This window comes from Sturnus vulgaris, chromosome 3 (assembly GCF_052056855.1).
Source record: "Sturnus vulgaris isolate bStuVul1 chromosome 3, bStuVul1.hap1, whole genome shotgun sequence".
In the NCBI taxonomy this organism is placed as follows: Eukaryota; Metazoa; Chordata; class Aves; order Passeriformes; family Sturnidae; genus Sturnus; species Sturnus vulgaris.
In genome coordinates this window covers 54,084,826-54,109,566 of record NC_142245.1, presented here as the reverse complement: position 1 = coordinate 54,109,566, position 24,741 = coordinate 54,084,826, and the positions used below count along the sequence as shown (strand labels likewise).

General features: G+C 42.6%; 1 protein-coding gene across 6 annotated transcripts in view; it reads right to left on the bottom strand.

Moving 5' to 3' along the window:
- PHACTR2 (phosphatase and actin regulator 2) overlaps nucleotides 1-24,741 on the bottom strand; it is a 127,197-nt gene that overhangs the window by 69,126 nt on the left and 33,330 nt on the right. Inside the window, exon 1 of one of the 6 annotated variants that reach the window (XM_088161664.1) lies at nucleotides 969-1,103. The exons of the other annotated variants lie outside the window; for them this stretch is intronic. Coding sequence (XP_088017790.1) covers nucleotides 969-1,011 — 43 coding nt within the window. The 5' untranslated portion in view covers nucleotides 1,012-1,103. Of the gene's footprint in view, nucleotides 1-968; nucleotides 1,104-24,741 lie in introns of those variants that run through there. 6 annotated transcript variants of the gene reach the window in all.

The window sequence follows — 24,741 nt, the reverse complement described above, 5'->3', positions numbered from 1 at the left end:
AAAATTATTCTCTGAAACAGCCATGGAGGAAAAACAAAGGGGGAAAAGAGAAAGTTTGTTGCACTGTCTCCTATTTGACAAAACATTCCCAAATTAATAGCAATTAGCAAATTAAGGATAAAGTTCAGCCTTCAGCATTAAAGACCGCAACAGGATTTTGGGGTTTTGTTTTGGTTTTTTTGTTTGTTTTGTTGTTTTTTGTTTGTTTAGGTTTGGGAGTTTTTGTTTTGTTTTAGTGGATGTAAAGGAAACAGACGTTGAGGAAAAACAGGCATGCAGGAATTTCACAGGAAACTTCAAACCTCGCTGAAGTTAATTTAGATTCTACATCCTTTTATTGTAGGAAGAGACCCACTCTGTTTTTCAGTAACTAAAACACACCAGGTTATCCTAACATGTCTCCAAACAACATTCCCAAGAAGCTCGTACTATCTTCAAGAAGTTGCAAGCAGACAGGACTGCTTTATTGGGGGGGAAGGGGAGGAGGGCAAGAACCCGAAACGGTTCCACTCACACGCTATTTATTTATTTTCAACAGCCTACTTACACATAAAATGTCCTGGAGCTAAAAGCAGCCAGCTGGGCGGGTTACTAGCCGCGCTCCTGGGCGAGGTGCCAGAGCTCCTTCCCTTCCCTTTCCCTACGAAGGGGAAGCCTTCGTACTTACTTATTTAATAGCGGGGAAAGAAGGAGCCCCGAGCCCCGGGGGAGGTGGGAGGCACGGCGGAGCCTCTCTCCCGCCGCGGGCCGCCGAGCCGGGCAGCGCAGCGCGGAGAGCGCCCGCCCGCCCCTCCCGTTCCGCTGCGCTCCGGAGGAACGGGGCAGCGGCGGCGGCCCCGGCACGGCGGGCACCGCGGGCACCGCGGGCACCGCTCCACCGGCCCCGGCACCGCGGCTCCCCCGCCACCACCGCGGACCCCGGCGGGAGCCCCCCGCCCCGCCCCGGCCGCGCCGCCTCCGGTACTCACCGCCGGCCGGCTCGGGCAGCGTGGAGACCGAGGTCTGGCCCATGGCTTGGCCGGGAGGCGCTCACGCCGCCCGCGGGGCGCGCAGCCTCCGCCGCGGCTGCTGCCGAGGGCACATCCCGGTGCTGGCCGGGCCCGCGCTCCCCGCCGGCTGGCGGGGGGCGGCTGCTCCGGCTGCGGGCCGGCGGCTGCTGCCCGTCATCCCGCCGAGCTGCCCGGCCACCGCCGCGGCCCCGGCCCCTCGCCCCCGCCCCGCTCCGCCCCGGCACCGCCTCAGCCCCGCCCGGCCCGGGGGCTGCGCGCCGGCCCCGCGCGGGGCAGCGCCGCGATCGCGGAGGTCTTTAATAATTTTTTTTTTTTTAAATCAAAGAAAGAAAATTTTCCTTTAACTACACGGAGTTTGGGGAGGACGGTGCGCAGCTGGCGTGGCTTCCCGCGCTGCTGGCGTCCCGGTCTCTGTCTATCCCCGCCCGGCTCCAAAGCGCTAGTCCAGACACGGAGTTATTCCCACCCCTTCTCATCCCCTCTGAAGGTACAGGGGAAACTTGAGGCAGCCTCAGGGAGCGATCCCATCGCCCCGCTTGAGGTGCTTTACTGTTGGGAGCAGTTTTCAGGGCTGCGCTGCCGTCACGAGTGGAAGAGGAGCGCCCGGTCAGGGCATGGGATCCTGACCAGGCTCCTTTGGCTGTGGCTGAGGTCTGGAAAAGTGCCCGACCCTCGCTGCACACACGGGTGTATAATCGAAGGATCATGGAATCGAAAAGACTACTTTTAGTTTTGAAAGAAAGAAGATAGTCAAAACCAGCAGTGTCCAGACAGCACTCTGCTGTAACAGGTGACAAGAAGGGACGGAATCAATTGGATAAACTTATGGGGAAGTTGGGGGAAAACAGACATTGTGCATATAGCACTAGGGCAAAACGAACAAATGATTAATTTGTCTTCCTTTAAGCATAAATATCATCCAAGCAGTGATACAAGCTTAATGATAGAGCAAACAAGTAACTGTTTCCACTGGTGGAAAAATAAAGAGATAAAAAAAAATTAAGCCCCCCCCCCAAAAAAAAAACCTTGAGCACCTAATAGCTATGACTATGCAGTATCTAGAAATAAGCAGTGAGATGCATATATATCACAGGAGGATACCTGAGGCTCACCTAAAGAACATCTATTAGCAATACATGGTGAAATTACAATTTCCCAGTGGTCTGGAAATCCTAGAGGAAAATCCTAGAGGGGTTGAAGTGATGTCTGGCAAGCTGATCTTTGCATGTGTTGGCTCTGTGATGGTGTTTCAGGTAAAGAAGTGTGTTAGTGTGGGGCCCATACCAAGGACACAAAAGGAGCATAAGAAGTAACAAATGCCTGCGTGGTAGGCAGAAGAATTGTGATGGAGAATACAACTAATGCTAGTCTTAATGGTTTTTTATAGAAAATAGGTCCTGGTAAACAGCTCTTTTATTTCCTCATTTACTATGATTATGCATTAAATTGCCAGAGGCTTGAGTGTAATAGACTTCTGCTAGGTACTTGATTTAGTAAGAGAAAAAGAAGGCAGTACAGCACAGAATTAATAAAGCACAAACAGATGAAGAACTAAATGAAAAGCAGATCAATTGTCCAAGCAGCACTAGCATTTAATGAGGATGTTTCTGTTGGTGAGCTGCAGGGAGGCTCTTCAGAGTTTTCATCAGGAATCTAGAGAAGTATTATTTCAAACAGCTTTAAAAAGACTAAATAAATCACCACTGGCAGCAATTTTAGTCAGAGTAAATATTAACAGAGTGATAATGAGAACAATGCAGTCACAGAGCTATCTGGATTATCTAATAAACTCAGGTCTTTCAAGAAAGTAAGTTTTAATAGGGTCAAAAAGAGAAAAAAGTCAGACTTGTAGGATGAAACAACACAACCTACATGGCCAAGGAATGTATCTTTGAAAGTTAATCCATGTAGTAACTTGGAGAAATTCAGCATGAGCTCCCAGTGAGCTAGTGCTGTTAAAAAGGGATCGCTATGTATATACAGCTATGCAAGTAGAAAAAGGTAGGTAGAAATTCCATTACATCATTTTGCTTTTCATCAGACAAAAAGTGCTGTCCCATATCCAGTGTTGTTGTCTGTCCCTTAAAAAGATGCCGTGTAATGTGAGAAAGCTGGAAAGAGATCCAGAAGATTAAAATAACAGAAATCTGTCTCCAACAAAAGGTGTGAAAAAAACCAATGCACTTGGGAACGAGAGACCTTGCATTTTAACTTAACAGTGCCGTTGCAAGGAAAGAACAGCATTGCAACACTCCTGGGTGTTCAAGCACTGAAGGAAGGACTCTGTCTGACACCCCCAGGGGCCATACAAAGCACCATGTTGAAGACAGCCAAGAGGTACGCAGAGAACCAGGCTGAATTGTGCAGTGGGAGCCAAGGGCAAGGTAAATGGCCCAGTGGTCCCTTTGTCAACCCAAGGAGAGGCTTCCAGAAGGGCGGCTTGTTGTATAGACAAATTCTGTCATTAATTTCTCACGATTTTTTTTTTGCGTGCAATGTGGTATGTTCATTTTTTTTTACCTTGAAAAATTATTTTTAAGAGGTTTGTTTTGAGAAACTCGAGTTACCTCTTTGGAGTCACTTGTAAACAGGAACATAAAAGTGTTCCTGTCTGCCTCTGGTGTATCTCATTAATTTTATCAAAGGAAATTGTGTTCTCCTCCTGCGTAAAAGCCCAGTTTACAATGCAAAAGTGTATACCATCTGTCTGCAATGATTCACGTGAAGTAATAAAGTCCTCAAAGTCAATTTGTGAGCTAAAGAAATGAAATTTAGTTACCACATCCTTCATGTAATTGAAGAAGTTACCAGGGTTTTTTTGTTTAGTTGTTGTGTTTGTTTCTGTCTTTTTCTTCCTAAGTTAACTGATGGTGACGACTTTCTTTTCTATGAATGGTAAGGGAAACTGGGCTGTTGAAAAATATGTTACCTTTCTCATATGTACAGCTATAATTATATAATTGCCTCCACACAGAAGGGATTCTGACATCCTACTGACATTCGCATGTGAGCATCCACACAAAACACACACATTTAATATTTGGTTGTCTGTAGACTTGTTCTGAGTATGACAGAGGTGTTCTCATCTGTGCATTAAGTTTCTTGCCATGTTGATAGCTGACATGTAGAGCAGTTGAAAGTTTAAGGGTATAACAAATGATTCTAGCAGAGATTTGATATTACAGTTATGTAGATAAAACATACTTTTATTTTGTATACTTATTTTTTAGGGTGTAGATGATCTTATGATATCTTAGGCTGTATATTCCACTTCACATCTAAACAACTAAGAGGATAATATATACAAATGGACTTCCAAGCATTTAGCAGTATTTTAGTCCTCTGGGGTTTCTGGAAATCCACAATTGCAAACAAGGCAAAAACAAGCAGGGGAAATTCAAGTCAGAATTTCAGGATTAAAATTTCCACGACCATTTTATCCAGGGCTAGTCTTGTACTGAAGGAAATTCTGCAAAAAGGTGCTAAAATATGTGTGTCTTCCATCAGGTGGTGAAGCAGCAGTTCAGGTGAGGGGTTCAAGAGGTGCCAGTAAGTAATGACAGACTGTTCTGACATAACAGCATCAATGGGGTTCCTGGAATCTGTGTCCCAGCCAGATTTGAGATTTCAATGTGAGGAATAATGTCTGATTGCTTCATGCTACACACAGAGCCCTTCTCTTCTTGCCCAAAATTACTGTGTTGAGTACTGTAGAGAGTACTCTTAAAGAGACACTCTGCTGACCCTCAAGAGCTGAAATATTCCACCAAAAGGGAAAAAAATAGCTTCTTCATGAATTTCAGAGGTGTTTGTAAAACTAGAATGTCTGACTTGTTGAAATGGCTGATACGAGATCTCTTCATGGAAGATGATGTAAAACTTCCAATTTTTTTCCGAAGTCAGAATGACATAATACACACAATAATCTATCTCACATACAAAAGGGTGAGTTCCTCCCCCTCAATAAAACATCAAAGACAGATCTCTTTCAGTGTGTTTACTGTACTGGGATGATAGATGGCAACAGATCACTTATAACTTGTAGGATGTTGTTCCCTGGTCTTTACATTTCTGTGGGCTCATGTAAAGAGGCATTTTAGAAAGGTGAAATTGTATTACTATTCTCTCAGTTATTGAGATTAATTTATGGCCCTAAATATAACAAAAGCTATGAGGATGGTCTATCACATTTAATCTCAGGATTCCTAATGCAGGACTGGCAAATGTAACAGGAAAAGTCTATTTTCTAGGTGCTTACTAAGACAAACCAAGAGGATGGCACTGAGTCCCGAGCAGAAATGATCCAAACAGGTCATTTCTTACTTGGTCCACCCACTCACAGCTCCTGCCAGTGTGCAGAACCGCTGGAAGATGAGCAGCACAGTGTCTGGCAGGCTGCAGAGCTGAATGATACAGCAAACAAAGCAAAGGTCACGGCATGGAGCAAACACGAGCAAGAAGCTAGGTCATTTTTTTAGTCATGGTCACATTAAGGTTTGTGACAATGACATTGAATTCGTATTCAATGCCTGTAGCGAGCCTGCAGTTATTAAGGGAAGAGTTTGGGGAGCATATATCACCACAGTCTCTTTGCTTGAGACTGAAACATCAGCTGTGGTTGAGCAAAAGGGTAGTTCTGTTTTTGGTGAAACCAAAGGCAGTTCTTAAACAGGCACTGTCAAAACAAAATCACGGGCCATATTTTTGGAGTATACGGGCATCATATAAGGAATTTAGGCCATTTCCTTTTAATAATCAGAGACTTTTTCAATAACCCCAGAATATTCTCTGATTTGAAAACATTTTAAAATAATTTTATGTGTCCTTTTTTTACTTTTAATGGCTTAGCAATGCTGTGTCTCCACCAGTGTCACCTACCATTTTCAGTGCCCAAGTATAAGGTAAAAAAAGAGAACTTGAAAACTTCCTTTAAAAAGAGGCTGTTGTTTTTATGAGTGATCATCACCAGTCCTCCTCCCACAAAAAAACCCAAAACATTGCATATACTGTCTACATAATAAAATGGAAAGCAACTATGAAGAACTGAGAGGAGCTTCTGTAGTTCAGTCTCTAAATTTGGAAGCTAAGAGTTCAGAACTTTGGATCACAGGAGTTAATATGCAAATAAGGGTTATTCTGATCAAAACATACAGCAGAATTTTTTTTTGGATGAGATTTGCTTGTTCACTTTAAGATTGCACTGGGTGATGGGTAGCAAGGTGGCTACCTACGAAGGATCTGAGGGGCTCAGACTTGTTTAGCATTCAGGTGATCACGACTCCTGTTTCAATGTCTGTTCTTATTTATCCTTACTAGATCTTTGCCATCAGAGGCAGGAAAAACAGCACAGCTGGGCAAACCCATTACTGGTGATTTGGCACTGACAGGTTTTCTTTCTGCTCACAAATTATCTCCAAATGTATTGTGTACTTGCAAACCTGTTTGCTACTCTAAATTATTCACTGTAACAGTTTGCAAGCCAGTTTTGAACACTGGGAAGCAGGTACACAATTCATGGTGACAGGAGTTCAATAATTTATTACCCAGGCTGTGTGCTAGGTGCCCTCAGCTGTGGGCCTCTCTTTGTGCTCTCTGACTCAGGGGTTTTATCTGTGCCTGGAGGAAACTTTCATAAAAACACATCAATATGGTTTTAAATGGTTAGTAATGAATGCTTATGGATCTACTTGTGTGGCTTTATCATCTGATCTGTGGCTTTCTTTTGTTGTACCATTTAACTTAACATTGCTCTTTCCTATATTAAGTAACTGCTTAGCAAGTTGTTCTAGGAATGACTTTTACAGACTTGAACATTTGCAAGTATGTTGAAAAATCTACATTGTCATTTAAGTAACAGATTGCAGTTTCTGTCATACTGTGCACACTGGACTTTTAAAGTAATTTACATACTGTGTGTGATTGAAAGGCAGAAAATAGAAAGAAAACGGTCCCAACACAAATATTTAGGAGTCACAAAGAGCAGATCTACTCCTCTCCTGTGCATCAGAAACTGCCGTACACTCCTGCTGTGCTTTCTTCCTACATCTCAGTTTCTACATGCATCATTCTCAGCCAGTTCTGTTCCACAATATCTTTCAAAGGTGTTTTCTTTCCCTAATGTTCCTTAAAGGCAAATTCTAAAACTTTAAAGCCCTCTGAGATTTTAGATCTTTCCCTCTATCTCACAACTGTTGTTAATGTTTGTTTATTTTGCTTGTGATGATCTGGAGTCAGTTCCCTCACTTCACTTCATCAAGCCTGGCCTATGCAGGAACCTTCATTTTCTCAGACTCAGAGTATTTCACTAATTATTTGGAGTGATATTACTTTCACATCTATTGTTTTAAAAATTATCAGCTGCCTGAAGACTTCTGATATAAGTAGTAGAAGTGGCGTAATGCATTTTTGGAGAACTACTTGTGTAGTATTATGAAAGTGAAAAAAAGAGAGATTAATCAGACCCATCTGACACAAGTATTGGAGTTTTTAAATTTGAATTTACTGGAAACTCTGTATCTTATAAGAAATGTGTGATCTTCAGGGTAAGATTCTTGCCTTCTTTTAAGAAAGGCTAAGTAGTGTTCATTTGATGCTGGAAAAAGCTACCTTCTCTCTTTGTTTAAAGCACCAAGGGGAACTGGCATACTGGATCACATTATGTCCCTAAGCCTAAATCAGATATTCCTGAAAAACAGGTGAAGAGCCCCCCAGTAGGTAACATGACATATTATCCAAAGTCTGTAAGGTCACACCCTAATGCTTAATTATGTAAATGCCACAGTTCTGGTTTAAATTTTAAACCTTGAATTTTCAAAAACTCTTCTACATGTTTATGACTGTTAGTCACAAGAAATCTTTATAATAATGTACTTTATACACGATAATTTCCTTTGTGCCTCATACTGACTCCTGGATCCCAGCACCTCCTGTTGTGTGGCAGCACTATGACAGCACAGGACAGAATTTCCTTTCCAGGCAGAAACAACCATCAGACATTTTCCAATCAACAGTGTGTTTGTCACTAGATTTCAATTTTGTCCAGGGTTCCAGATTTATGATGAAAGATAAAAAAGGACTACATTAGAAATTATAAATAGCATTTTGCCTGTCCTAGTTCAAGCCACTGGGGAAGAAGAAAACAGTGGTGTAACAATGACACGTTGGAGTGTAGAGTTCCTCAACAGTCAGGTTTCTGCCAGGTTTTCAAAGCCTTTAGCTGCTGCTAAAGTTTGTATCAGCAGCTACAATAAACAGCATGAACTGGCCACTTTACTGATACAAGCTGGTATGTCCCCAGTAGAAAAAATGAAGTAGTGCAGCTAAAGACAGCTGGAGGCCTATTCTTACTGCAGGTCACCACCTTTTCTCTTCCACCTCTTCTCTCGAGGCCCTTTGCACCTTTCATTGTGTTCACCATAGTAGTGGCACGGTGAAATTCATCATTTCAAGGAAAAGCTCCTACCAGTTGGACCAATTCCCCTTGGGCATTTTTTCTCTCTGCCATCTGGGTCTAACAGCAGCCTCTGGCTGCTGCTGCTGCTGCACAAAGCCCAGCTATCCAGGAGAACTTCTGTGCTCTCCAGCCTGCCCAGCAGTGCCTCCTCACTTCAGAGAAGGCAGCCATGATCCTGATCCAGCTGCACTAACCATTTCCCTTAGAAAAACACGGCTTTCTGCTCTTCAGGGCACGTGTAGTGGTTGCTGGCTGTGGCTTTTCCTCTGTTTCCAAGCTCCTTAATGAATCACTGCTCTTTGGCACTGAAGCAAAATAAACACATCATTTTGGATGCCTTTGCCAAACGTATGTACACTTGGAGCAGGTTTTGAATTATAGAAAGCAAAAGGTTTGATGAAATGTGCAGGCTGCATAGTTAAAAGTTTCAAAAGAGCCAGAAAATATGAAACTGAGGGTCACAACAGTGTCATCAGCCCCCAAGTTGTTCAGATCTTGTGTATTTTCTGGAACACATGGAGGAAACATACCAGTAGTGTATCCACCACAGTTCTTGCCAGGAGATAACAGTAATAGAAAGCAGCACAGTGATGCAGGATCACTCATCAGAATGATGGTTAGATGCCTACCTCTTTCCTTTCCCTTTCTCTTCCCCTTTCCGTTTTTCTTTTCTGCTTATTAATGGATTCAGTGTAACTACACCCAGCACAGCAGAGTTTTGCACTGATGCATCCTAGCCTATGTGAAGAGGAAAAGACATCCAAGAAAAAATTTGGCAGGTGTACTGAATGAAGTTTCTCCTCAAGCCAGTCATGTGTGCATGACTTGTCGTGTGCTTTGGCCCTTTTGAAGTGCATCAGCCTGCCCGTGACTTCAGCAACCTCCACTTGCTCTTGCTGACTTGAGTGAGAATTGAGAAAAAGTTTCAAAAATATTTGGCACCAGTGTTCTTCTAGTTCCTCTCCATTCAATTAGATTTTAGAATGAATTCAAATGTATTGCTGGACTATAATTAGTTCTGAAGGGCAGAAGTCCACTGGGGATTGTCTCTTTTCTTTTTAAATGGCCAGCTGTAAAGACACTACCTTAAACAATATCCTGAATGCCAGCAAAGTTTCAAACCTGGACCCATGACTGATTAATTGCCAAAAATCAGAACCATCTCTGCCTTTGGCAAATCAAAGTCCTTCCTTATGAAGCTGGTTTACTCTAGAAATATCTGAACTAAAATGCAAGTTTCAGCCTTCAGTTTCCTTTCCCCGTATGTTTCTACTACTGTGAAAATGTGGACTTTTTTTTATCCTACTGGGAAAATGCATTTTTTCCACTCTCCCATGACTCAAAAACATCTGAAAGATTCTCCCTCCAAGCTGAAGAAAACGAAGGGGGAAAAACTTCACCTTTTGGCAAAGATACAGATGGAAATTTTTGACTCAAAAGAGGATTTTCAAAATAAAATAAAAGAAGCATGTGAAAACAAGGGGTTATAATGGAAACTATTTTCATAGCCAGCTCTAAAGTAAGCACTGCTGTTCCAGAGACACATGGTACTGATGCAAACATTGGTTTGAAGCCAAAACCCCTAGCATGCTAGTGGAATCCGGAAGCACTACAATATTAAATACACCTCAAAATATATGTCAGACATCTCCATGTGTCTGTTCCACTTATCCTTCCCAGCAAGACACTGTACACTTAATTCATCAGTGCCTGCAGAGGAACAGAATAAAGAGCTGGTGGTGAACGTTCTTTCCTGCACCACGCTCGCCAAACAGACTTCTGGAAGACTCGGGCTTATTATTCCCATTTTGCAAATATTGAGCCAATATCCACTTTCCATCTGCAGCACATACACAGCATCTATTATTATAGCATGTGAGCACCTCTAGCTGGTCCTAGGGAAGTGTTACTATCCCCAAGGTACCATTTCCACGTTCCATTTGGGGTGATGGGAGGAGGGAATATGCTACAAAAGGTGTGAGGGCATCCTATCCTGCTTAGCTACACTCCTCGCTGGCAGACTCTTTCTCCATTTTCTTTCTTTCTTTATTTTATCTGCTTCTTTCAAACTTCTTTCTTACAAAGCAGTTGTCTTGGCCCTGGACAGTTTTCTATCATGGAAAATCCCCTCTGTCTGCTTTGGTGAGACCTCTCCTGGATTACTGTGACTCACTCAGCACATGAGAGATGTGTTCAAACAAGTCCAGAGGAGGGCCATGTAGATGATTATAGGAATGAAGCCCCTCTCCTATGAATACAGGCTGAGAGAGAAGGGGTTGTTCAGCCTGGAAAAGAGAAGGTTCAGGGACACCTTATAACACCTGCCAGTACATTAAAGGGGGCCTAGAAAAGAGCTGAGAGGGACTTTTCACAAGAGTATATGGAGATGGGACAAGGCGGGGATGGCTTGAATCTGAAAGGAAGTAGATTTTGATTCCATATCAGGAAGAAATCCTTCATTGTAAGGGTGGTGAGACACTGGAGCAGGTAGCCCAGAGAGCTAGTACATGTCCCATGCCTGGAAATATTTAAGGCTGGACAGAGCTCTGAGCAACCTGATCTAGATGAAGATGGCCCTGCTCATTGCAGGGGGGTTGGACTGGATAATCTTTCAGAGGTGCCTTCCAGTCCAAGCTATTCCATGATTATTTTTGCACCTACCATGATTACAGCTGTGGGGTTTGGCCTACATCTTTGCTGATCTGTAAGAAAGCCCACAACCAGTTACAAGTGTCCAAAACAAAGGCATAAAATTAATCTCCTACTTTTGGGCAGACTGTTTTTCCTGCAGATTTGAGGCTTTTGCTCGCAGTTCTTGCCTTTTAATGGAATGCAAACACTAATTGAGTAGGGCTGGTGGAGCATCTTCCTTTCCACCTGCATTCCCCAGAGGTTTAACAGGGAAGCAGTGTCCCCTCCCTGCTGGCTCTGTCATGGTCTGGATGGCTGCAGAGACATACCAACAGTAGCAAAGCACTGACAGAGGCTGCTTCTTCTCTGCCTCTCTGGCCCCAGCTCCCCACAAGGCTCTTCATAAAGAGTATCCACAGGGTTTCACAGAGAGCAGCCAGAGGCAAGCAAGCGGGGCTGGCAAAGCTCACAGCCTGCTCTGCCAGGGATTCACAACAACTCCAGAAGGGAAATGTGTTCTGTGAGCCTTGGCCTTGGTGGCTGGGCCCTGTGCTTTGAGTGGCAATGTCAGAAAGGTGTGACTGGTTCAAAGATACCATCAGAGCCAATTTCATGCTAACATGCACACACCATGCACCTCTCTCCCTTCCCAAGCACTTGTTTGAGGTTTTGTTTCAGACCTTCAGAATCAGCCACTTTCATTCTCCTGATTGGAGGCAGCTGTCTTTGCAGCAGGTTTTACACACCACTTGCTTCTAAAGCCATCCTTGATGCTGGGAAACGTATCATCCCTTTTTGACTTCCATACGACCAAGTGTGCATGGCTGTGCATAGGGAGGGCTAAAAAGAGTCAGGTTTTGCATCCTTGCCAGTGTGCTGTAGCAGAATTCTGATCTGGCAACCTGCTAGCCTCTCCCTGGTGAGGGCTGCTTTTAACGAGGTAGAAAGCCTGGTGAGCTTTGCCTCCAGCTCCTCCTGGATGCGTGGCATTTGGTCTTTATATGGTGATTGTATAAATCAAGTGTCAATCCGTGACTCTCATTTTGCTATTTGAATCCTCGTGTGTCATTCAGTGAGTTGTTGGTGGCCAGGGGAACCAGCATGCTTTAACCACGCTAGTCCTGGGGGTCTCTTTTGTCCTGATTTATTTCAGGTTCATTCAGTTGCAAACCCACACATAAGGAAATGAAAACAATTATATTAAATAAGGCAAGAATGGTTCTTTGGAAAAGTGCTTTTACCAAGACTAAACATCTATATTGCACTTTTTTTTCTCACTACTTTTTTAATACAGCAGATTGTTAATGCAGCACATTTAGTCAGTTCAAATGAAAAAATTTCATTAAATTAAGATTCAGCAACATTAGAGCCAGATGGGCTGCAGATGCTAAAATGCAGAGACTTTTAAAGCAAATGTAAATGTAATATTATTGTTTTCAGCTACAATCCAATTAAATTGGGCTGACAGAAGAAATGCCCAGGAAGATAGCTTCTCTGTGAGGAAAATCCATTTAAGAGAAATAGTACATCAGATGTTTTCATGGTTCTGTGGCTCACTGAATTACATTCCAGTATAGAAACAGCAAAGCTGATGTGGGAGAGGCAGTAATAAGACCTTTACTGGTATGTCACCTACTGAGAGAAAAAGACTTAATTTCACAGTGCGTTTTGCAAGTATTTGACTGTAGAAAATGTTAACCCAAGAAGCCCCCTTGTGAAAGGAAGAAAATTCACATTTCTGAAAACATGACCTACTTGGGGAGCCCTCGTGGCCCCTTCCAGAGTCCCTGGTAGCACCAGGAGCCAGGCAGCAATGCCGCCTCTGAAACCTCATGTGGGTGCCAGGCACAGCCCCATGCCATGCAGAAATGCCTTCATGTGCACTGCAAACAGCTTGTTCTGGGCTCTCTGGATGGAAGACAAATGCCTTTGGTTGTAGGGTATGATCCACAAAATCCAGCTTGGCATTATTTTCTGTAAAGTCACTTGGAGAACTGTGCTAGCTGGTGATAAAAAGAAAGGTCTTACCCTACAGAAGACACCCACACCCACTCAATTTCTCTTTTTAAACAGTTACCCTTTCCATAATACCTTATATGTTAGCTGTGTGCCACAGTAAATAGTTGTTTACCCCAAAATCAGCAAGCAGAAGTCTATATAAAGTCTCACCTACACAGGTGATGGAGCAGGACGAGGGGCACTCTGAAGCATTCTCAAGCACAGGTCCCACTCATTTTAACTACTGAAATACAACACAAGATGTCTTTAGAGTTTTCCCATGAACTGCACAATAATTATGAACCACAACCTTGACTCACACATGGTGATAAAACTCAGTGCCTGTAAATCTGTGAATGTAGCTGGCAGTCATAAAGTAAATTATGTGGAGGTCAGGTCAATGGTCCCTTCTATGTTTATTCCTCTTATTTAATGGTCCATTGCTGGAGACAGACTGAGAACTTTCAGAATGTTTTACAATGTATTTATGCGATCAAGAATTGTGTCCTGTGCTTTCCATCCCCATTATCCTGACATGCTGAACATAAATCAGAGTGCAGTATGCAGATTAACATTTGAGGAAAGCACAGAGCACTTTTTAGGTTTTTAAATAATGTATACAGAGAAAAAATATCTCTTCCTTTCTAGAGTTGCCCTTAAGAGAGATCACCTTTTGGTTAAGGGATGAAATAAGGCCACCTTCATTTTGTGCAGCTGAATTTCACAAAAGCTCAATGTCCCAGCATGGGACATCTGGATCCAGGCAATTGATTCCATTCAATTCAAGACAAAGTGTGGTTAAAATAGCATTACATTGTCAGGGGTCAGATCCTTGCAGCTCAAGCTAATAAAAGTCAATTTTTTTAAAGGTATGGAGACTTAACCCTTGCTCAGCACTCAGTACTAACTCTTGGCCTCACAAGACAGGTTGAGTTTAAGTAAAATAATTCATAAAGTGAATGTATTTGCAGTTATGCATATATCCATATATAGATATGTGAAACGGATGCAAGTCAGTTTTATACTGTCCCAGGTAAAAACACACAAATTTTCCTGTGTGGCCAGCATCACTGAAAACCTTCCCAGTGCATAGACATTTGTATTAAACCATCCTATTAATCCTATAAATTTTTTAGAATTCTGAATAGGAGTTCCAGCAGCAAGACTTCCTGCAGTTCAAATATATGGACTCTAAGAGGTATAGAAAGGAAGACATAGTAAAGATGTCTATTTACCAGCCTAATAGAAAGAAAAAAATCTGATTCTTAAGGTATTTCATTATTAAACTAGTAGATTAAACACTTTAATAAAGCTAGTAGTGTTATTTAACTAGTATGGTGCTAGTAACCTATAAAAATCTGGCATTTCCTTATTGTATGATAGGAATTAGGTGGTTTTATAAATAATTTGGCCCATCAAGCTAACTAACATGAGGCAACTGGATCCACAATTCATGCAAGGCATTTTTTGTTTGTATAAGTTGTCTAGCAACATTGGTTAACTAATGGGCCAAACACCTTAGTAAGAAAAATCCATACATTTTCTGAAGTTTTTTTAGGCTTGTGTGTTAATTTTTACACTGAAAGTTATTTGTCTGACTGCAAACTGTTCCAAACGACGTGACATCATGTAGCTCTCAGGTTATTGCTTGCTAAAAGCTGAGTCAGTCTAAAGGACAAAAGACAACCCAGAACATGGGGGAGGGTGACCTTCTCCACAGACAGAACATTTCCGTGCACACATCACGAGTCTGCTGCCAACAGCCTGGTACTGAGCTGCCAAAAGGAGTCATCATCCTGCTCCTCTTCGGTGCTGCTTCACTCAGGTCACTACAATGCATCTCACTGACAGTAAGTTTTATACCTAATATACTACAAATTTGCTGGTGCAGTAAAGACCTGTAATGCTCAAGCACATGTGCAATGAAGCAGCCACACAGGAGCTCTGGGACTCCTTGTTTTCCCTGACAAGGCACTCGATCAGCATTTGTACTGGCTCAGATACATTGCAAGTATTTTTCACACACACAAAAAACCCTACACCCATTATAATTGCAATCAAGCCTTTGTGAAAGCTCTACTACCTTCATCAGGCTATGCATTTTTAGAGAAGAGATGTGTCAATATAACTGACAAGTTATAAAATAGCAGAAAAGAAAGCAGACATTGTGTGTCCCAAGGTATAAAATCCATTTCTTCCAGGAAGCTTCGAAGTTTTGAGAGTTACAAAGTTCCATGTGCTCCATCTTATCCAGTTCTCTTTCTTGTGCATTTTTTATCGACCTTTGGAAAGCTGGCATGTTTTATCACATTAGAATTCAATGTAAGAAACCTGAACACATGCTCATGCTTCACTGCTCAGTGGTTATTAGAACAATCTGCAGGAAACAACACCACAATAGGGCATTGTTTGTGAATGTGAGCAAAAGGTTACAAGAAAAGCCTGCACCCAGAGCTGACGCCTTGACTCCCATTCCCTTTGCTATGAAGAATGCACATGTTGTGTGTGGTGGCTATTTCCCCACAGTACCCAGCAAACAGATCTGCAACAGGCATAATACAGGCAGAGCTTTGTGAGAAATTATTTCCTTTGACTGAGATTTGCTTGGATCCACAAACTCTCAGTTCCACAATCCTCAACCCCCTCCTTCGTTGCTGCCCAGCCACACCAGAATGACCTGTACACTGGAGCTTTCCTCCTTGGTAACTAAACATCCCCCTGGGAGTATCACCACAGTAGTTGGCACCACAGCAATGCCCTGCTAGCACTCACACTGGTGGAGAAATAGTGCCCAGCCCCTTTTGAAGAGTCCCAGAGAGTCCTGAAGACCGTGCTTGCTGAGGAGCCTTTTCAAGCGACATGGGGCTGTCAGAGAAGGCATGGGAAAAAGTTTATCCTCTCTCCTAGGGTCCCCATTCCCAAGAGATGAGCTTAGATATCACAGTGCTGTGCACTGAGGCTGTCTGTCATCTCTATTTCCAGCCTAAATCCCACACAACACCAGCAATTAGATGGAAAAACCCTTAAACCCTTTCTGTCCATCCATGCAATAGCTTGGGCAGGACACAGAACAGTTTAGGGGGTGGTTCTCGAGGGTGGTTCTTGACTCAATATTGTTTTCTGCTTGAAGGGATTAATTCCTGCTTCTCTGACTTTCCAGTGACAGAAATAATCTGATCTTTTTGTTGGTATTTGAGGACTTTTATCCTGCCAGCTAGGATTAGGGGGATATACTGGCATGTTTTTGCATGGAGAATAAAGTACTGTTAACATAGTGGCATAGGACTGGGCTCTTGTTTCTAGTCCTCCTTCCAAAAAAACCCCAAAATAAAAACCAAACAAAAACAATACAAAAAACCAACAAAAAATAACAAACCAAAAAAAACCAACTTCTGCATTTTAAGTAGGTGCAGAGAAGGACAGATGAGGGCCCTCATCAGCAGACTGTATTATCTTATACATGGTCTATTTAAGGCCTAATGAACTGCTTGTTATTTTAGGAACTGTGGAGTTTGCAGACACTCTCTGCTTGCTCCAATGACAGCATTCACACTCGCCACAACCCACTCTGCTGCTTCCAGCTCTTTAGTCCCAGGAGGCCTCTTCTGGCAGGGGTGCCCTGTGGCGTAGGATTCTTAGCTGCCACACAAAGAATGACATAAAAAACTGAAGGATATGATTTAAACTACTTGATTAGGAAAAAAATTAAGAAAACTATCTCTCTCTGGAGTACACAAGAGAAAGCCACAGCACCTGCACAAAGCAATGGTAGTAAGACTGGGAAGTATAGCCTTGCAGTAACCCAAAGTCAGGTTTAGCCAGTGAAAGCTTCCTGCTAGTTCTAACATCCAGGCAGTGTTTAACCATGGTCTTCTCTGTAGCTATGTAAGAGTTCCAGCTACATTGCCAGGCTGGCAGCAACACTGAGAAATGGGGATGGTGCCTAATTTTAGAGATGCTGCAAAAATGCCAGAATCTGCCCCTCCATAGGTGTGAGTGGATATAAATGATTTAACTGGTTCTGACTTACCCCACCTGTCTCTCTCGCTAGTGCTTTACCACCTGCATGTAACATGAGTTAATGCTTTGTACAGGATCTCTGGCTGGTGCTGACTCTGGGGTGATGAGAAAGAATTAAACATATTTCATTTAACTACTTGTGCACTGAAAAGCAGTATAATAGGCATCATTTCAAGAAGTTTTTTTGGTGCTGAGAAGGCAGGATAGCCAAGGCTTGTATGTGCCAGTGATGCTGTTCTGTTGTGTCTGACAGGTGGCAATTAAGGCAGAAGCAGCCTTATGATCCAGTGGAAACAAAGCCTTTATTAAAACTGGAAGGAGAATTCCCGAGTTTTGATTAGGAAGCATCCTGCTGGCAGCTTTCTAACACCTGTGACCCCTAATTTCCAGCCTTCTTAGCAGTCTGTCTGATGTAAGTTGTGCAGAATTGTTTTTTACTTGTGCTAGTTAGTAGTCACCTTCCTTTTTCAAATTTGAAATAGATTCAGCATCACCAATGACCAATATTTAAATATAATATAGATACATACAGACACATTAATGTAAACATATATTGTTGTTGCCAACAATATATCTCTACAGAGGGATCTTTGTGGTATTTATTCATAAATGGGAACTAAGAGGTCTAAATTAGTATTTTCCAGTAAGAAGCAATGGAACAATATGTAGGATTATTATAGTTAGAAAGCTCCAAAGGGATTTTAGGGTTAGGTGCAAAGGAGATTCAGAATTACAAAATTCTCTTTTGCAGTAGCTCCGATTGCATTGTTGTAAAGCTTCCTGAATCCTCCTCAGGTTTTTGTGTTTCAAGGAAGACATGGGACACCAAAGATTACTTGGTATCCCAGAAGCAGCCACTCCAGTGCTCCAACCAGAGCAAGACAGCACCTTTCAATGCTGCAGATACATGTAAGGAGTGTCTCAGCTCTCTGAGACACAGCTCAGCAGTTGCACATGTGCTTCCAGCATAATGCTGCTATGCAAGTATTTTTTAAATTCACTGCCTCTCAGCACTGAGCCTCCTAATATGTAGATATGATCTATTTAGTCTTGTCCTTGATTATATGGCCTTTCCTTAGTCCATACTGAATGCATTTGTTTCTTGCCTAAATATAATTTTGCATTTTCTTGCTAGTCAGTGCCAGTAGCAGAGTACAGCTGGAGCAAAGGACCAGCTCTTGCTGGATGCCTCCTGAATCATACCTGGTGAGTGACAATTCCCAAAGCACTCTTGTATTTTGAAACCTGGCATTTGGGCACAGAAGAACACATCTGATACATAGTGTATAGGTTTTGAATAATTTTAGGTTCTACAAATCAGAACCAAGCCAAGCATCTTCTCTTGCAGCAAGATAGATGTATGAAATGTTTCCTTCAAACCTGTTTTTCCTCCAAGCCATATTAATTGAAAGTATTTGTATTTAATCTCTTAATTCTTTCTGGCTCAGTCCCTGTATCATCTGTTTCATATTTTTGCCTGGAACTGATGTCAAACTCACTAGCTAATGCTTATGAGCCTACCTCATTTACTCTCTAAAAATTGTTGCAAGGTAGATTAATAATTTCTTTAAGAGCGTGCAGTCCTCTCACAAGGGACACCAAGGGGATACATTGTGAACCTTACCTGGTAAACTTTGGAATGTTCCTGAGCCCAGGCAACTCGTTGCCTTCCCAGACCACAAACAGAAAACCAGAAAGCTATGCCAGCTTCATCTCTGGGCTACAAAATAAATGTCAGCTCTGTGCTTTTGTGTGGCCAACTGTTTGCAGCTCTTTTGCAGTACTCTCCCTGCTCACCATTACTGTAACACATATTGCAGCAGGCTCCCTGCCTCCCTACCATACCTGCATCCCTCCTATACACACAGGAAAGATGCACCTAGCCCAGCATTCCATCTCTGAGAGTCTCTAAGCACTGCAAACTCTCTACAGGGTCCGTGCAGTGGCTGAATGTCACCCCTGCAAGTCAGTCCTCCACATGCTGAGGAGTGCCTTGGTGTGCTTGGGAATCATCTTTGTTCCTTTGTGTTTGCAATGTCTCTTGACCTGCATAAAGCACGTGATGCAGCCATCCATAAATATCATGAGAACACAGCTTGTTCTATAAATGAACACGTAATGGAATTTGATTTAGTATAATGAAATAGGAGGAAAATATTGGGAGCAAAGTGGAAATGTTGATATGCTTAAGGATAGTAAATATCTTGGACTAGTCAGCTTTGATAGAGCAAAAGCTGAAATAGGTTAAGGGCCATTCTCAGTTATGGGAAGTCCTTTCACACCTATGTAAAGAATCTCTAATTTCTCACATTTGGGTCCAGCTGATGTGACCAGGGAGCTGGCAAGCAGGCAAATCATGGAGCATGTGAAAATTTTCTTTGCTTTTTCCCTTAGCTGAGAAGAAGCCCAGTTTGATACAGGTGTTTCTCTTATAATTTTGTTTCTGTTCCTAGAAACCAAGCTACTGTTAGTATCTCCCCTACTCGCCCTTCCAAATAGTATGAGATGGCCAATGGGTGATCCCTGTTGGAAGCAACCGAAATCAGCAATGCATACACTGAACTGATTCAGAAGACTCAGACAACCCCTGGATTTGAGCACAGCAGCCTACTTCCACGGCATCAGTTGCAGAACTGGAGCTCTGGTGCACAGCACTTAGCAAGATAAAGGGAAGTACAGAAGGTAAGCACTCCAAATTCCTCTGCAAAGCCACGGGAAAGCTCCGTGGTTGCCAAGCTACTAATATCGTCTAAATACTTTTTCTCTGTTTTCATTCTGCCCGTAACATACTGTGACTGTGAAAATGGACAGAAGGAAAAGAATTTAAAAAAAAATAAAATAAAAAAAAAAATCCCCAGTCATGCAGATTCACACAGACCATGCAGACCAGAATGAGAATGTGAAAGTGAAGGGGACCACAGGAGTTATGGGGACCAATCCAACATGATAGCAGGCAATAGATGCTTTGCTGTGGGAACCACCACTTTTGCACTCTGTGGACATTTCAGTGCTTTCCTGAGAAGCTGTAAAAGGCAAAAGTGTGAAAGACTAGTGTGGCATGCCAGAAGCTGAGAAAACGAAAGCCTGAGGTCACACAATTCCGTCCACCATGTGCTGAGAAGTTTATTTGTGGTGTTTTTCAGGCAAGCACATATTAGCTGTCATGGTGACAACCCCCTTCTCCATTAGAAGTCTGATCAGCTGCGTGAGGTTGCACATATTGCCCGGGGGATAAAAGCTTAAAGGCAGAGCAGAGGAAAATGAGATCAAAGCAAGAGGCAACAGTGACATAAAAGTGTAGTTAAATGCTGGTCTGGGAAGGATTTTGACTCCTGTCTTCACCTGAGGGCGCTCCTTTGAAATGGATGCACAACCTATCTGCATCTGGAAGATGTACACAAACTGTAACACTTGGGAGACATCTGCTCTACAAGGGGAAAAAAGCGGAATTTGCCCTCGGAATTTCAAATTTTGCTTCAAAAACCCCAGAGAAATCTAGCTGTGGTTGCAAGCAGTGATGAGGGAACTTAGGCCAATCTTGTCCCCAGACCTGTGAGCCATTCCACAAAGCAGCTTACAGCCTGTCACAACAGGCTGTAGGGGCTGCGGGGAGAAGCAGACTTCAAGACTTCACTGGTGCACACCCAGCGTTACTAGTGCAGTGGAAAAACACTACCCTCAGAAAAGTGTTCTTAAACCATAGCTGCACAAACTGCCCCCTTGGCTTAAGTGCCATATCACTGACTTCTTCACCTGCAGGGCAGAGCAGAGCAGTAGGCAGGCTACCACCTGAGAGAGGAAGGCAATCCCACAATCATCCTTCTTATTCCTCCCCGGGAGAAGATAACATCTTGGGAAATAACTTTGGCTCCACTCTAGCTCCTCCAGCAGCTCAAAATAAGACTCTAATGGTGCTGAGCAGTACATCTACTTTGCCACTTTTACACCTTTCTGCTCTTCTTTGCACTCAGGCTTCCTAAGGTACAGTATAAAAGAATATACATAACACTTAGAGAACTTGAGGGTTTGCAAATGTGACAGAAACTTGTGTGAGAATGAAGAGCTTTGTGTAGAGCTACTTCATCTCCCCTAGTATTTGAGTTAAAGAATTGTCTTGAGGTGACAACATCCACAGTTAAAACAAGGAATGTTGATAGATATTGCATTATGAATGAGTTATGAATTGCATTATGAATGATATCGATACTACATTATTTTGAGGACAATAGAATAATATAATGCACTGCTCATCACCCTTAGATGTTGCAAAGTAAATTGTTCATCTTCAGGAACCTCAAAACCTTGCTCAAGACTTCATCACATTTACTTTTGCCTGAGAACCTCCCACATGTAGGTTTAAAAAAAGTATTTTTTCCCCACTACCTAGACTATCTAACCTCAGGAACTGCCAAGATGTTCTCACATGGCACTGTGTAACCTTCTCCAGCTTCTAAACAAGACAGGTAGTTCATCAGGGTGGATGGCACCTCCAAAGCCGTGGGCAGGGGTGGGCTCTAAGGTCTGTTGGCATCAATTAACAGCACAGTGCTGAAAGATCCTCCAGCTCGAGCTACAACAGCAGTGGCTGTTCAGAGCTGGATGCTGTGCAAGACCCACCTAACCATCCCCTCCAACCCCAGCTGGCTCAGGTCCAGCCCCCAGTGCTGATGTGGCTGCGCTGTTCAGGGGCTCAGATTATTGTCTGCTGGGCAAAGGGCACCCCACCTTATCAACGTGCTCAGAGCTGCCTCAAGGACCTCCCGCTGCCCAGAGCACACACGGACTTCACGGGGCACCAAAGGAGAGAACAAACAAAGAAAAATAAAACATTGTCAAGTTTTGTAGAAAAACTGAGAAAAGAGGACTCTACCACAGCTGCCCATTTCTCTTTCTAACCCCAAAGCCATTGTTCCTAAATTCTGTGGTGCTTTATGCCTCTTGAAGCCACTCATGCCAAAGTAAACAGCTACTTCAACCTCTTACTGGTGCCTTGAGCTGTTTTGTAGGAAATGCATGTTTATGCCTTACAGAAGGCATATAATACATTACAATCACTGTGCTAAGTGATACAAACTGGGGAATTTAAAAGTTACGTTTGGCAACCTGCCCTTACTGTGCTCTAATTATTCCTTAATATCCCATTTTAAGGGCAGCATATTGGCCCCATTTATAAATTGTCTGGCTTTTATGAGTTGGTGTCACAGAATTAATGTTAAACAGTTTTCAGATTCTTTATTGAAAACTGCTGATTGTGTATTGCCTGACAAAGCAAAATGTCTCCATTAGAATAATGATTTATTGTAAATATGGTAGTATTAAGGCTGACTATTCTGGGTATTAAAAATGCATGGAAAAAATCCATTGTAAAAAGTGTTATGTGAGCTGTCATAATTTGTCAGTTTAATATCTTTGTCGTTTGCGTTTCTTTTTAAAATGCCAAGAGCAATTAAACCTTATCTCACCAGTAGAAGTTGCCAAATTTCACTTGAAATTAAACCAGAATAATGTGTCATGTAAGTTATTTTAATAATATTAAACAATGAAAACAGAAACAGAGAAGAAAAAGGAGACATAGAACAACTGCAGCTACAAAAAAAGCAGCTACAATATATAGCTTTTTGCTGTGATAAAATCACAGTCATGAACTCCATAGGCTACTTCCATCGACAAACCATTTTCTCTGGCATTAAGGCCATAGCAAAGTCTTGCTGAACTATAATTTAAATGTCAATAAACAGCTCCCAGCAGCACAAATTTTATGCCTGAGATCGCCATATTTTCAGTTCATCTCTCCACATGGTTTCCAGGCAAGCCTCCATAATGAAATTCCTCTTGTTTTTTGGACTGACTCAAGTCCCAGTGAGAAGGACAGAAGGGACTAGTGAGTCAGCAGGAGCTGGAGCTAGGACGAATCGATCACAACTTTGTCTCCTGTGGAAATACCAGCTGCTGTCATATTTGTGTTGGAACTACATTGTGCATGCCTTCTAGCAATGGTCAAGCCATGAGTGAAAAAATTGTTTCTGGGTTTGTCTCCCACTGTGCCTGCCTCTCTGCAGAGACATAGGGTTGCCTTTGTCATTGTCATGAAATACTCTGTTGCTTTTCAGAAATACATTTAAAGGGGATTTCCCATACAATAAGTTGTAAAAATAAGCAGTCTCTGATAGTTAACATTACAGGAATGGTGCTGCAGAGAAAACTAAGATTAAGAAAATATTTGGCTCTGGCCAATTCTTTTTCTCCTAGCCTTTTGCTTTATTTGAAAATTAGATGTTAAGAGGGACCTAATTCTTAACTCAAGTCCACTATTTGACTCATATATTTCCAGCAACTCAGTACCTCATTGCTGACAAGTCTGGGTTAAGTTTGTCTCCTCTGGGAGGCAAGCAGACAAATCACCCCTTCTTGTCTTCTGTGCAAGAAGTCCTTGTGCTGGTACCACTGCACCCACTTCTTGGAGAGGATGCTTCTGTACAGGTATCAATACAAACCACAGTAGCCTCAGTTCTCCCAGTATCTGCAGTAAAGGTGATAGGTCTGTTCAAATGGCTACTTCCTTTTTCTTGCATCTCCAGCAGCAGATGGGACATCCCTTCTGGTGTCGAGCTGTGCCCAGAGTCAGGCACACACAGCTCCATGTGTTTAGGATAACAAATCCAGTTTCCCAGTCTCCTCCAACACCTGCCTCTCCATAGGACACTGGTTGGGGACACTCACTTTGGCCTTGATACTCCACACTCACCCAGAGACTGCCGGGCCCCCCTTGCCAGCAAGAGTTATTAGAGACAAACTCAGCAGTTTATTCAGGATTTACTCTTGTCTGCTAGGAGAAGGTTGCTGGATATTCTTATAGTCCTAAGCTACTTATGTTTTCCAATTATACTTCAGGAAGAAGTCTTGTAAACGCTTTATGTAAAAGTATAAAAAATGCTTAAATAATGAGACAAAGGGGAAAAATAGAGAAAGTGAGGATTTTTTTGGTAAAATTCCATCCAGCCTACTTTTTGAGCCCAAAGAAATATCCCTGCAAATCACCCCACAATTAAGTATCACATTTCATAAAAGACTCACTGTTAGAGACAATGAATGATCATGAAACAGCAGCAGACTAGATCCTTATTATCAGCCCCTAGCTCCTCGGTCACGCAGTCTTGCTTTCCCCCTTGCCACTGACTTCCAGCCCCCTCAGTTTGGGGTGTTCAAAGCCCCTTGAACACAGTCTGGTTTTCTTGGAACGATTTGTGCCAGTGCCTTTTAATACAACCTTTCCTTGTCTGGACTGATTTCTTGTCCTGTCAAAATAATTGGCTCCTGCAATTTTGGTTTCATTATTGCTAGAAGCATATGGTGAAGTGCTGCCTCTCAAACTTGGATTACTACTTCTGTGCACAACACTTGCTTCTTCACCATAGGTGGCAGTGATGATCCAGAGCACAGAACAGAGGTCTGAAGGCAGCTGGACAAAAATGCCTCACAACCAGCAGATGAAAACATAAGGCATGAACTCAGAACGTGATAGTTTGATGCTTGCCAGCTTTTACCAGAAAAAAGAATCAGAAATTATTAGTGAGTAAAATCAGTCTCATACCATCTCTCCAAGCCAGCTAGAGTTCATGCTGCTTCTCC